The 13424-nt window shown below is 33.1% G+C and overlaps 2 protein-coding genes across 3 annotated transcripts; both read left to right on the top strand.

Moving 5' to 3' along the window:
* Positions 1-3407: 3407 nt before the first annotated feature.
* LOC112506365 (G-type lectin S-receptor-like serine/threonine-protein kinase At4g27290) lies at positions 3408-4715 on the top strand. The gene has a single exon (XM_025110371.1). It carries the CDS (start codon positions 3408-3410, stop codon positions 4713-4715), a length of 1308 nt encoding a protein of 435 aa, XP_024966139.1.
* Positions 4716-5120: 405 nt separating this feature from the next.
* On the top strand, positions 5121-7460 carry LOC112504973 (G-type lectin S-receptor-like serine/threonine-protein kinase At4g27290). 2 transcript variants are annotated; one of them, XM_025108927.1, is made up of 6 exons: positions 5121-5300; positions 5488-5630; positions 5717-5927; positions 6013-6250; positions 6385-6535; positions 7025-7460. In XM_025108927.1, exons 1-6 carry the CDS (start codon positions 5291-5293, stop codon positions 7328-7330), a joined length of 1059 nt encoding a protein of 352 aa, XP_024964695.1. In that variant the 5' UTR covers positions 5121-5290; the 3' UTR covers positions 7331-7460. The 2 variants fall into 2 exon arrangements, with proteins under 2 accessions (XP_024964695.1, XP_024964700.1); XM_025108932.1 differs by lacking the exon at positions 5121-5300 and having other exon boundaries at positions 5516-5630; positions 5717-5847; positions 6011-6250.
* The last annotated feature ends 5964 nt before the right edge of the window (positions 7461-13424 follow it).

Below are 13424 nucleotides of genomic sequence, written 5' to 3'. Positions count from 1 at the left end.
TTAATTCACATTATTCATGAAATAAGATAAAATACACATTTATTTGATAATTATTTAAAAATTATTTATATATAGATAAAAAATTAATACAAACTATTTGGTAATATAGCCAATCGGTTTAGGGTTAAACGTTGTGGATCTAGATCGGGTTAAATTAGGGATGACAAAAAAAAACCCTAAATCGATTGTGAAAACCGAAAAATGGAACTTTCAGGGACGGGACGGGACGGGAATCAGGGACATATTTGGGGATTTTAATGGAGTAGGGGGCGGGGATTGGGGACATATTTGGGGATTTTAACGGGGATGGGGATGGGGATGGGGATGGGAACAGTGATCACCGGCCCAAACCGGCTATCGTGTATGTGTCTATATATTAATTTTATATATATATACACACACAAATATATATATATATATATATATATAATATCATTAAAAGAAAATATTAAAATTAAAACTTAAAAGACTTTTATCCACTCTACCTCAACATCCTAAATAAGGCTCACGAAAAAATCTAGTTTATTTGTCTAATCGTAAAATCATGATGTTAGTTGTATGACGTTTGAATTTCTGTTTACTTTTAAATTGTAATCTAAGACGTTGTTTGTAATTGGTTTGATTATGTTTGAGACATTTATACTTGCATCTTAAAAAAAATTGTAATTTACTTGTGAAAATTAAGATGTTGTAATTTTTTCAGACCGGTTCAGGTATAACCAATGGTGAACGAGTAAACCAACAAGAAAAAGAAGATTTTTACCCTTAATGGGTTCCCCAAACGGGATCTGGGAAACCATGGGGACCCGACAGGTATCCCCGATAACATCCCTGATGGAAATCGAGGATGTTAAAAGGACAGTTTTACTTATCAATTTCAATCTCAGAGACGGGGATACCAATAACCGGATCGAACCGATCCGTTGCCATTCCTAGGTTAAACTCATGATCATGAATTCACGAGTGTCTTGACTTGGGCCCAAGTATTCCACGGGCCGTCTTGCTTTTGTTTTTTGGGGCCAAAAACGTTTGAATTTGTCTATATTGGACCTTGATTTCTGGACTGGACCGCAAATATAATTTGGCCGGGTCAAAAAAATTGATCTAACCCTTACCTGTTGTTATGGATTATGGACTATATCTTTTTCTTGGATTTTAATAATTTTGGTTAAATAATATATTGTTTGGTATACATTGAGGATGGGGTATAACATGATATGAAGGATGTATCTGGTACATTAAATATGTAACAACTCGTCCCATATGGATAGAAGATGAGAATTGTTAGCTCCTTATAAGCCTCAAGTAGTGGGCTACTAATAACTTCCACCATGGCTTTAAGTCGGATCGAAGTTATTGGGTTGCTTCGGGGGCGTTACAAATGGTATTAGAGGCGATCTTTGTATCATTGGGATAGTGGGGCAAACCTCATCGGGTATGATGAGTCCTTAAAAGGGGGTGTTTGTAATATCTTAGGCGAATCCCACATTGCCAATGACAAGGAGAAAGATTCTAGGTAAGCGTGACGAGAATGTCAGGAGTTTAAGTGGGGTAGTTTGTAACAACTCATTCCACATGGATAGAATATGAGAATTGTTAGTTCTTTATAAATCTCAAGTAGTAGGCTATCAATAACTTCCACCATGGTTTTAAGTTGGATTTGAAGTTACTGGATATACTATCAATTAAATATATTTTTTTTAAATTCAAATACATCTCCTTTTTATATTATGTTCATTCTTTATATTTTATTTATTATATTTTATTCTCTTTAAACCCAGTTTACTGTCCTCAAAATATGATTTTTATACTTTGGTTGATTTATGTAATTTCTTAAATAATAATAATAATAATACAATAATAAAAAAAGAATATAAACTAAAAATTGGAAATTAATAAACTTTATATTTTGATGTCATTTTAGTCGTCTTGAAACTTTTTTCTAATGATATATTTTATTATAAAAAGTATTTATTTTGTTATAATATAATTAATTACATAAATTAATCAAAATATATAAAACATCTCGTTAGAAGTAAATTGATCATTTCACCAGTTATGTCATGTTCATCATTTCTTATCGAAACTGGATAACTGTTCTATCCATATAAGACATAACAGAACTGGACTTAAATGAAATATTAATGTATATTTTTATAGGTTTTGATAATAACTTGGTGCAATGACAAATCCAGAGGCCAAAAGTCGAAGTGTTGATCAATATGCGACACCATAAGCAAACAACTTTCATGCATGGAGAATTATTATCTATAGAAGCTGATAGTGTCGTTTTTGAACACAAAGTTTATCACCGGCAATGCTGGTGCCACCTGAAACCCGATACCAACATGAGGTGGCAATCTTTTTGCCAGCCTTAACAATTGGGGCTAGTAAGGAGCCCAGGAGTCTTATTAATCAAGTAGGTAGCTATCAACACGTACTCGGTCCACAATTTAATAGGAATATTAAACTCCAAAAATGCCTAGACCACATTCAATAGGTGTCGATGTTTTCTTTCGACGACCATATGTTAAAGGTCTTCCAACACATGAATATAGATCTACATATTGCTCTTTCTAAATAAAGTAATAATTGAATTTTAACTCTTAGCAGTATTACTATTTGGCATAAAGATCTTGATCTTTGCATCAAAATTGTGAAATTTTGGGCCACTGACTTGACATTGGGGTTTTGCTTAATTAAATAAGCCCATATGAATCTTAGAGACCGTTTATTATACGATTATGTGTATTAATATAACAAAAATATAAAATGTTTTGTATTTTTAAATTATTTCTTTTTGCCTGAAAATACACTTTAAATAGAATCCACCCTTCTAATTAAATTTAAGTGTCAACTTTAACTATTTGAGAAAAATAGTTTCTAAAAATAGTAATTTTTAGTTGGTTGGATTCACGTGAAACCAGTTTGTTCTATTGAAACCTGTTAAACTACTTTTTTACGTTTGAAACTTCACAGCAAAACGCCGTGAAAGTAACCTTCACAGCAAAAACACTGTGAAGGTTACATTCACATCGTTTTGCTTTGTAATTTCAAGTGTAAAAAAACAGTTACGTAGGTTTTACAAAAATAGACTCCTCTCACATGATACCAAGTCATCAGTTATTCGAAAAAAAACCAAGTTATACAATCTATTGCCTTAGAACCTAGGGCACGCTGATTCCGACTCTCCCATGTTACTTTGTTGTTTATTCTATGTCACATTTTTATTTCTTAAAATGGTATCCACAAATAATTCTACTCACAATTTGAAAATATGATAAATGAAATAAATATAGAATTATAAAGATAGCAGCTGTAATCATTTATAGAAACACTGGCACTTTGTACCATGGTAGATGAAAGTAAAACCTCCATTACAGAAAGCTTCAAACAAGAGGATTTCAATGGAGGAAAGAAGTAGAACTACAACCATATTCATTCTCTTACTTGTTTCACTCCACATTCAGAAAACCCACAATGCTGAAATCGACATCATTACAGATTCATTGTTCCTGACAGAAGAAGACACGTTGGTCTCGCCGGCCGGAGTTTTCGAACTGGGCTTTTTCCGGCCAGGTGGGTCTGATGAGAACAGGTACCTTGGCATTTGGTACAAGAAAATCTCTGTTCAAACAGTGGTTTGGGTTGCCAACAGAAATTTCTCACTCACCCTTCCGTCATCACGTTATCTTTTAAAGATCGCCGATCCCGGAGTTCTTGTCCTCATGAACAACATTACCAACGATGTAGTCTGGTCAACAAACACAACATCATCAGCCAACACAATTGCACATCTTGACGACACCGGAAACCTAGTTGTTACAGACAAGAAGATGATTGTCTGGCAAAGTTTTGATTATCCCACTGATACTCTTCTACCTGGCATGAAGTTTGGGAAAGATTTCTTGACCGGAAAGGAATGGTATCTCTCATCATGGAAATCTAGCCAAGATCCATCACCCGGTGAGTTCACCTGGTCCGTTGACGCACGTAGTTATCCACAGAACCTACTAAAAGATGGTTCGGCGATCAAGTTCCGGGGTGGACCATGGAATGGTCTACGATTCAGTGGGGCTTCTGGTTTGCATAAGAACACGATCTTTACATACAACGTGGTTATTAACGAAACTGAAGTGATTTTTACTTATGATCTTTATAACACTTCTCGTGTATCGAGGCTGGTCTTGACTCCTTCTGGGGTTGTAGAACGTTTGGTGTGGGTGGAAGATGAAAAGAAATGGCAGATGATTCTCGAGTTACCGAAAGATTTATGTGATTCATACAACATCTGTGGTGGTTATGGAAGTTGCAGCTCTGTGACCTTGTCGAGATGTGTGTGTTTAGATGGCACAAGACTTTTGCCCAGAAACCCTAAGGGTTGGGAGACATCAGATTGGTCTGGTGGTTGTGTTAGGAGAAGATCATTGGATTGTGAAAATGGATCAGATGTGTTCATTAAGTATTCTAATGTAAAGTTGCCAGATACACATACTAGTTGGTTTAACAGGAGTAAGAATCTGAAGGAGTGTGAAGAAATGTGCCTGAAGAATTGTAGTTGTATGGCTTATGCAAATATGGACATTAGAGGGGAAGGAAGTGGCTGCTTGCTTTGGTTTAATGACCTCATAGACATTAGAGTATACTTTGATGGCAATGGTGGTCAGGATGTCTTTGTAAGAATGGCTTCTTCTGAATTAGGTAATTATCTCTAGCTCAAGTTCCCTAAACAAAGTATATATATATATATGCATTGTGTATAGAGGGAAGTTCCGTTACGAACTCGTAACCGCCCAGAAAACGATACTTGTCTATCTTAAGATGAATATTCACGATCATAAATAACATATTCATGATGAATATAGAAGTGTTATTGATCATCAATCACACATTTATGGTGAATATAGACGTAATTATGAATCACACGTTCATGATGAATATGTTATTCATCGTAAATGTGTGATTCATGATGAATAGCACATCTATATTATGATGGATATGTCACATGTCCCATGCTATGGGTATTTTCAGGGTTCCTAATGAATTTAGGTTCTAATGGAACTTGCCCCTATCTGTGTGTGTGTGTATATATATATATATATATCAACAAACTGACCTTGATTAAGTTATATGAGAGATCTACCTCTTCTGCTGAATAGATTCAGTTTCCAAAAAGAAAGGAGGAGCAAACATCAAAATCATCTTACCAGTAGTCTTTCTTGTCGTTCTTCTTGTAAGCTTGAGCTCTACATGGTTCTGGTACACATGGAGAAAAGGCCATCTTGCACCAATGGAGGAAGGTAAGAAAATTGCCCAAATTTTGCAGCAAATTGGAGGGATCACAAGAAAACAACCCTATTCATAATGAATAACTATGAAATCCTTTGAGCAGATTCTCTCAGTTTAATACATATATACATGTATTTGTAATGCATATATAGGAGCAAGTTTAATACATATATACATGTATTTGTAATGCATATATAGGAGCAATGTTGCCTGCCTGTGAAACCCAGAAGAATGAAGCCATGGAGCTCCCATTGTTTAGCTTTTCTACAATATCTAAAGCCACTGCTGATTTCTCACTCAATAACAAACTTGGAGAGGGTGGATTCGGACCCGTTTATAAGGTAAAATTCATAATGCAATCCATTATATATAACAAGAACACAAATCTGTGCAGTTTTTCACATTGCAAATGGTAATTAATCATTAGGGTATGCTAGAAGAAGGGATAGAGATCGCGGTTAAGCGTCTGTCCACGACTTCCAGTCAAGGGCTCGATGAGTTCAAGAACGAAGTCATTTGCATTTCAAAACTTCAGCACCGAAATCTTGTTAAGCTTCTCGGATGCAGCATACAAGGGGAAGAGAAGTTGTTGATCTACGAGTACATGCCAAACCGAAGCCTAGATCGGTTTATATTTGGTCAGAATCATATCGTATACGTATATAATTCCATTGATTCTAATTCTGAACTATGAATAACTAAACCGAGCTACTTGTTGGCCAGATGAAAAGCAAAGAACCACCCTTGATTGGACAAAGCGATTCGACATTATCAAAGGAATTGCTCGAGGGCTTGTTTATCTACATCAAGATTCACGATTACGAATCATCCATCGAGATCTTAAAGCTAGCAATATTCTACTAGATCAAGATATGAACCCGAAGATATCAGACTTTGGCATAGCCAGAAGCTTTGGAGGAAATGAGACTCAAGCAAACACAGAGAGAGTTGTTGGCACATAGTAAGCTATATATATATAATATATATATATATATATATATATATATATATATATATATATATACACGCACACAAACACCCAACTTTATCTTGAATCAATTATTAACTTGACTCTGAGCATTTTGCTGTGTTCAGTGGTTACATGTCCCCGGAGTATGCATTAGATGGTATTTTCTCGATAAAGTCTGATGTCTTTAGCTTCGGTGTTTTAACGTTGGAGATTGTGAGCGGGAAGAGAAATAGAGGATTCGTGCATCCCGAGCATGACAATAACCTTATCGGACATGTAGGTTTCAACGCCCACAAACCACTCTCTTGGGTTTATAGAATGCCAAAATGTCATGTGTCCTAATGAACTAATAGACTGTTTTATAGAATTTAGGTTTATAGGACCAAACAGTAAAGCGTCTTATCTAAAAGTGTTCCAATAAGTTTATAAGATGTTTTTGTGCGTCTTAACGAGCATCTTAAAACATTTTTATATTAAAAATCGTATTAGCTATTTTTTAGGACACTATATGAGAAATTCTTATAAAAAGATGTGTTTATAGGATACTGCTAAAAATTATCCGATATAATAGCTAATTTGACGCTTTATTCTAAAATTGGTCCTAAAAATTTGTTAAGACGTTTTTATTGTTTGGTCTTATAAACCTAAGTCCTGTAAAGTGGTCCGTTAAGACATTTAGCCATTATTGACGTCCTATGAACCCAATTTTGTTGTAATGTGTAGTCTTTCTACTATACGTAATAACTATTTCCACCTTATATTCAGGCATGGAGAATGCATAATGAAGGCCGGTCAATGGACCTTATTGATACTAGTTTGGCTGAATCAAGCGATCCATCTGAAGTTTTAAGATCAATCCAAGTGGGGTTGTTATGTGTCCAACAAAGTCCGGAAGATAGGCCAGACATGCCGTCTGTGATTATGATGTTCGGTAGTGAGGGTGCATTGTCACAGCCGAAACAACCAGCATTTTTCACAGAAAGGAACTTAATTGGTGCTGATTTCTCATCAAGTACTAATCCAACAAATTCAACCACTGGTTTAACCATCACAGACGTTGTTGCTCGGTAGAAAGCACATACTATATGTAACTTCAGTCACTACAATAAAATCAGATTTTGTAAGACGTCAAATATGTTTAAATGTCTTCATACACTGTTTTGTAGGACTTAAAGTTTATTAGACCGAACAACTGTACGTTTTCTTTTAGATGTCTTAACAAGTTTTACAAGTGTTGTGCCAAATATGGAACTCTTATAAAAACACTACGAATTCGTGTCTCTCTCTTGGGCATTGCGGAATGCAACTATATTCAGATTAGGGTCTAAATATGTTAATTTCATGAAACTATATGGACGAAAACCGTAATTCACTCAAATTATTATTTATGGTTTATCATTCTAAATTATTACACCTTTTAAATACCTGATATATTTATAAAAATAAGATAAAAGTATTTGTTTTATAAGACGGGTGCGTGGTTTGATCTTGGCACTCCGTTAACCTTAACTGTTGAGTGTTTTAAAAGATTTCCACTGATCACATTGATGTTCTTGGGACGAGTTTCGTATGAGGCTGGTCAATTTTTTTCCATAAAAAAAATTTTAAGCAACTTTTTAAGCATTTTGTTTTGATTATTAATATAAAATTATTCAGGGTAAATTACATGAAAAATTAATGTACTTTTACTTCATTCATATTTCGGGGAACCTACTTTCAAAACTTCTATTTTGGTACCTAAGATGTAAAGTTTTAAGTATTTAAGTTCCTGGATAACCGGTTACCATACTGATGTGACGAGTGATGTGATATCCAACTCAGTATTATTTGCTGACATGGATATCTTAATCTAAAATTAGTTTTTATGTATTGTGGTTCATTAGAAGAAGGAGTTAATACTTCAATCGTTTACCCGAGTACTTAAATGTTTAAAACTTTACATCTTAGTGACCAAAATGAAAGTTTTGAAAGTACGTTACCAAAATAAGAATCAAGTTAAAGTACATTACTTTTTTATTTGCCCAATTATTTAAATTTTAAGTTTACAAATTATTGTTGCTTCAGTTTATTGCGTATTTGTTGTGTATTGACATTATCGGATTGTTTATTGATGTTATCGGGTTATAAAAGAACGGAAATGTCTCTCATATAATGAATTTTTTAAAGGTTAGAGGAAGGGGCTGTTTACGGAATACTTACCCAGGTAAACACTTATCAAGTCATATTACTTTACCAGATGAATATGATAAGAATTAAGAATCTTAATCAGTAAAAGCGAGATAAGAATCAAAAGTTTTACTAGGTAACTGAGAGCGATGACTCTAATCACGATTACTGTTTACCGGGTAAATTGATGCCCATTATTTTTTACTAAAATCTTACCTGGTAAGTAAATGATAATGTTGAGTTTAACCGGTAAACGCTTATCGTGAGGGTAAGTGTTTGATAAACAGCCCCAAAGAGATCAAATATAGACGTTTTTATGAACCATGATGAACATCTTATAATTTTGAAACCGGAGACTAAAAGGGTGATTTTCGACAAACTATAGAGACCAAATTTGTGGTTTACTCTTAGTTAAATATTGACCCATGTGAATGGGACAACTTTATTCATTTTGAATAGAGAATACCATTGAGACCAAAAGAAGACAACCATGTGTTTTATTCATTATGAATTGTAATCTTTGTTCCTAATGGAAATGGATCTTTTTTATAGCATTTACACTTGTGAATCAACTTCTTCTTCTTAGTAGTTAGAGTTTATTAGTGTTATTAGACCAAGTCTATGAAATCCAAAGCTATTACTACACACATTGGAAATTAATTGGATTTTTTACTGCTTTTTAGTTTATCAGATTTTTTAATAACATTCATCATGTATTATTTTATGATTTTTTTTCATCTATGATTAAAATTTAATATAGTGATTAATATTTGGTTTATAATGTAAAACTTTTTTGGCATGTTTATGAAGAAAAAAAATACACATAAAAATTTTCAAATTATGAACCGAATACATATGAAACAAACATGTTGTAAAATAAATATATCTTATCAATATATTAAATATTAAACTTAGATATATATATATATATATATATATGTATAGAGAGAGAGAGAGAGAGGTGGTCCGTTTACAAACCCAACCATTAGTACCAAACGGGCCATTAGTACTTTTAGATGTTTAATTCCATCGTATTCCTACAATATAATTCTTGGAAATATAGAGGGGGTTTATTAAATTCATTCAAGAATTATATTACATGAATATGATGAAATCAAACCTCTAGATTTAATAATATAAAAGGGATGTTGTCTCTGAGTTTGTAGCTTAGTTGATAAAAAGTTAGAATGAGTTTGTCCTGGAGACAAATGATATGATTATAAATTTACGATACATAAATAAAAAATGAGAGTAAATTATGATTTTCATCCCTGTGGTTTAAAAAATTATGATTTTCATCTCTATGGTTCATAATTTATTGTTATTTTTGTCCATATAGTAATTCTTATATTTAAAGTGTAAGGGTCCAAAACAGTAAATAATTGTAAACCATATCGATTGAAACAACAATAAATCATAAATCATAAGAACAAAAATAACAATGAATTACAAACCATAGGGACCAAAACAACAATTTCTAAACAATAGGGATGAAAATTGTAAATTTTAATGGACTAGGGAAAAAAACACAATTTATTCAAAAGTTTATTTCTATAAAGAGTAAAGTTCATTTTTAAAACATCAAAATAAATAAATGAAACAAATGTAATGTGATTAGATCTGTCCATGTTCACCTCCACTTGAACATTACAAAAACCTAAGAGAACTTATGGAAGATGCAGGTGGTGATGGATTTCAGATCCGGATTCCAAAAAGTCGGAGGTTACAATTCCTAAAAAATGGGTTCTTCTCGTACGAGATTTCACCCTCTTCAAACGGCCAATCTATATTTCAGATCGAGATTTCTCCACCGTTTTTTTAGTGTAGAGATGTAATTTATGGTTACTGACATGACATGTAATCCATATTGTGTCATTTCATTTCTCTTGGTTCTTACTTTAGCATATACCAAGATATAATATAAACAAAACAAATGAAATAAACGTATCGTATTAATTGTATAGCAAAATGGAATATCAAATCAACACAAAGAAACTTGTAATTAAAATTAACTACTTAATCCAAAATGAGTTAAAGTAATCATAAATAAATAAAAAAACCATGTGCTATATCATATTTTTATCAACGTGTGATGGACAAAGTTAATTACAATTCAATATTTTGGAATTCTCAATCCACATTGAACCATATCATGTCTTTTGGTTCTTACTTATAGATTATAGATATAAGGATTTAAAGGTTTATTAGATTATTATATGTAACTTATATATATAAAGTAAATGGTTCAGTCATTTAATGATATGTTTTTATTTTAAATAATTCAAAAATTAAAAAAAATAACAACTAATAATTCTAACTCTTTCAAGATGTCACATCATCTTTTGATTATTATCATTTATATAGATAATTAAGTATCTTCATTTTTTTAATACGACCACGTGGTTTATTTTTAGTTTTGAGTAAACTATAGTTTTGGTCTGTGGTTTACATCAATATTCAAAAGTGGTCCCTAAACTTCAATAATTATAATTATCGTTCCTACTATTTTACTTTGAAATTGATCTATCTCACTAACTCTGTTATAATGGTCCATCAAGTCAGGGTTATTTTCGTCATTTTCCCTTTTGTCTTTTAGCTACCCCACCCTACCCCATGTACCCCTACCTCACTTCTTCCTCAGATCGAACACACAAAAACACATTCATCATCGTCACCAGTGGCGGATGGCTTAAGGGGCATAGGGGGGCCATGGCCCCTGTGCCTTTGCATCTCCATCCTACAATAGATTGAAAATTTAATTATAAAATAATTGAAAWTTTATTTTGGCCTCCCCATTTATTTACCATTAAAATAATACATATCAAGTCTAGCAAATGTTTTATTTAAATAATAACTTGATCTCTTCATTGTTTGTCAAGCTAAATATTGTTTATTTTTCATTTTAATTAGGCTAAAAATTGTTGGTTTCTATAGTTAGAACTAAATATTTTATTGTGAAACAATTGTTAAGGAGACTTAGGGGCCGTTTACTAAACGCTTACCCGGTGAGTACTTACTGGACAATTTTTCTTACCAACTGAACATGRCAAAGGGCAAAAATCTTACCCGGTAAGAGCGATGATAAGAATGGAAAGTTTTACCCCGTAAGTGAGGGTGACGACTCTTATCTGGGTAAGCGCTTACCAGGTAAAATTGTTGCATAAGATACGTTTTGATGTACTACAATCTTACCCGATAAAATAAATAATAGTGTTGACTCTTAAGATAAACGTTTACCGGGTAAGCATTTAGGTAAACGGCCCCTTAGAGTTTTAAAATGATAATTTTATACTTAAATATTATGATTATAAAATATATTGAAATGAAGTTTTGATGATATAACGATCAAACAAAGTCTTCATAATTATAAAATTAATAAAATATTAATAACAACCGCGATAAAAAGTAATTCGTCGATTAAATAACATTTGTTACTGCATGAGTTTAGATGAAAATACAAGAGTGATATAATCGGACTCCATGACATAAGTTTGTAGAGTAAATTACACTGGTATTACTATTTTTTTTGTTAATGCTTTGAATGTTTAAGTTTTTGGAGTAAATTATATAATGTATTAATTATATATAAATAATGTTTAAGTTGATATTACTAATTTTCCGTTAATACTTTGAATGTTTCGAGTTTTAATCTTACATTAATCAAACTTTTTTTWWAAAATTTAATAGTCTAAAAACGAATCATTTGGATTTATAAAATTTTACAGTATTATAGCATGTCCAGCATATTCCYCATGGAGAATTAAAACTCTAATAAAAATATTATTTCTCTATCATAAACCATTAATATYAAGGATTCCTATCGGTGTGAATATGCTAAAAAAATGTTTCTCTCTTGTTATAATCATTTTTGGTTTACACTCTCTCATGTTTTCTCCATTTTGGAGAGTTTTGGAGATGCTGTTGGAGCAAAAATATGCCTAAAATCTTTATTTTCTCAATTTYAAAAAATCTATTGAAGATGTTCTTAATTCGGCCCCCCGGACTACAACAGTCGTGTTCCGCCCCTGATCGTCACCACTCCCTAGTCGGTGACTTTTTTCCGTCGTCTTGTTCGGTAGATTCCCCCACATATCTCGTAGACACAACGTGTGTGTGTGTGTGTATGTGTTATATGCGCAATGTGTGTGTTGTGTGTTTATGTATAGTGTGTGGTGTATGTGTACAGTATGTATGTGTGTTGTAGGGGTGTGTAGTATGCATGTGTGTTATATGCAAATATATGTGTGTGTGTTTTATATATGCACCGTGTGTATGTTTTCTATATGCACAATATGTGTGTGATATAGGATGAAGGAGTGGTTCTATGATGTAGGATGAAGGAGTGGTTCATTCGGGTCCTTTAAAGATGGTTTTGTACTTCACAAGTGTCACAAACTTACTTTGGCGCGATGCACTGGGCCTTCAGTGATCAACCACCACTTCAACGTTTTCTCCCTTCTGCCAAAAACTCGATTCGATGACACCACGTGATTCTCATGCTCATTCATCAGGTTTGATCACTGAAACCATTGATTTGACTTGTAAAATTGTTGATTTTTTACGAGTATTGGCTAGGCTGCTAGTTGTGATAATGGTCTAGTTCCTAACCATCATGTTCCCTTTTTTCTGTCCGATCAACTCGTTGCCCAAATTTCATTTAAGAGAGAGAGAGAGAGAGAGAGAGAAGGTGATGTTTGGGATGGAGATAGAAGGTGAGAGAGGAGATGGGGGTTGTTGGAGATGTATGTCGGTGTCTCATCGGTCAGTGGCGGACGCAGAAAAATATATTGTAGGAGGCACGTTATAAATTTTTTTTACCAAGGAAGATCGTTCAAATCAATTTCGCAAGCCATCGAATGAGCAGAGCTCGATTCAGGTGTTGATGCTTTCTTTTTAAAAAATCTTTCCATTTGATTTGCCTAATTGCCTACAAAAATAACAAAATTACTTACAAAATTAACCTAAAGCATTTACCAATTACCACAAAATTAACCTAAAA

Source organism: Cynara cardunculus (assembly GCF_001531365.2).
Source record: "Cynara cardunculus var. scolymus isolate 2C chromosome LG 2, CcrdV1, whole genome shotgun sequence".
NCBI lineage: Eukaryota > Viridiplantae > Streptophyta > Magnoliopsida > Asterales > Asteraceae > Cynara > Cynara cardunculus.
This window is presented reverse-complemented; position numbering and strand designations above follow the sequence as displayed.

What these genes read in the sequence shown, in the direction of transcription:
- LOC112506365 (XM_025110371.1), top strand. Translation starts at nt 3,408, where the DNA reads ATGGAGGAAAGAAGTAGAACTACAACCATATTCATTCTCTTACTTGTT.
- LOC112504973 (XM_025108927.1), top strand. An exon ending in GATTCGGACCCGTTTATAAG is followed by an intron (nt 5,631 to 5,716) that starts GTAAAATTCATA and finishes ATTAATCATTAG; the next exon opens with GGTATGCTAGAAGAAGGGAT. An exon ending in ACAATAACCTTATCGGACAT is followed by an intron (nt 6,536 to 7,024) that starts GTAGGTTTCAAC and finishes CCTTATATTCAG; the next exon opens with GCATGGAGAATGCATAATGA.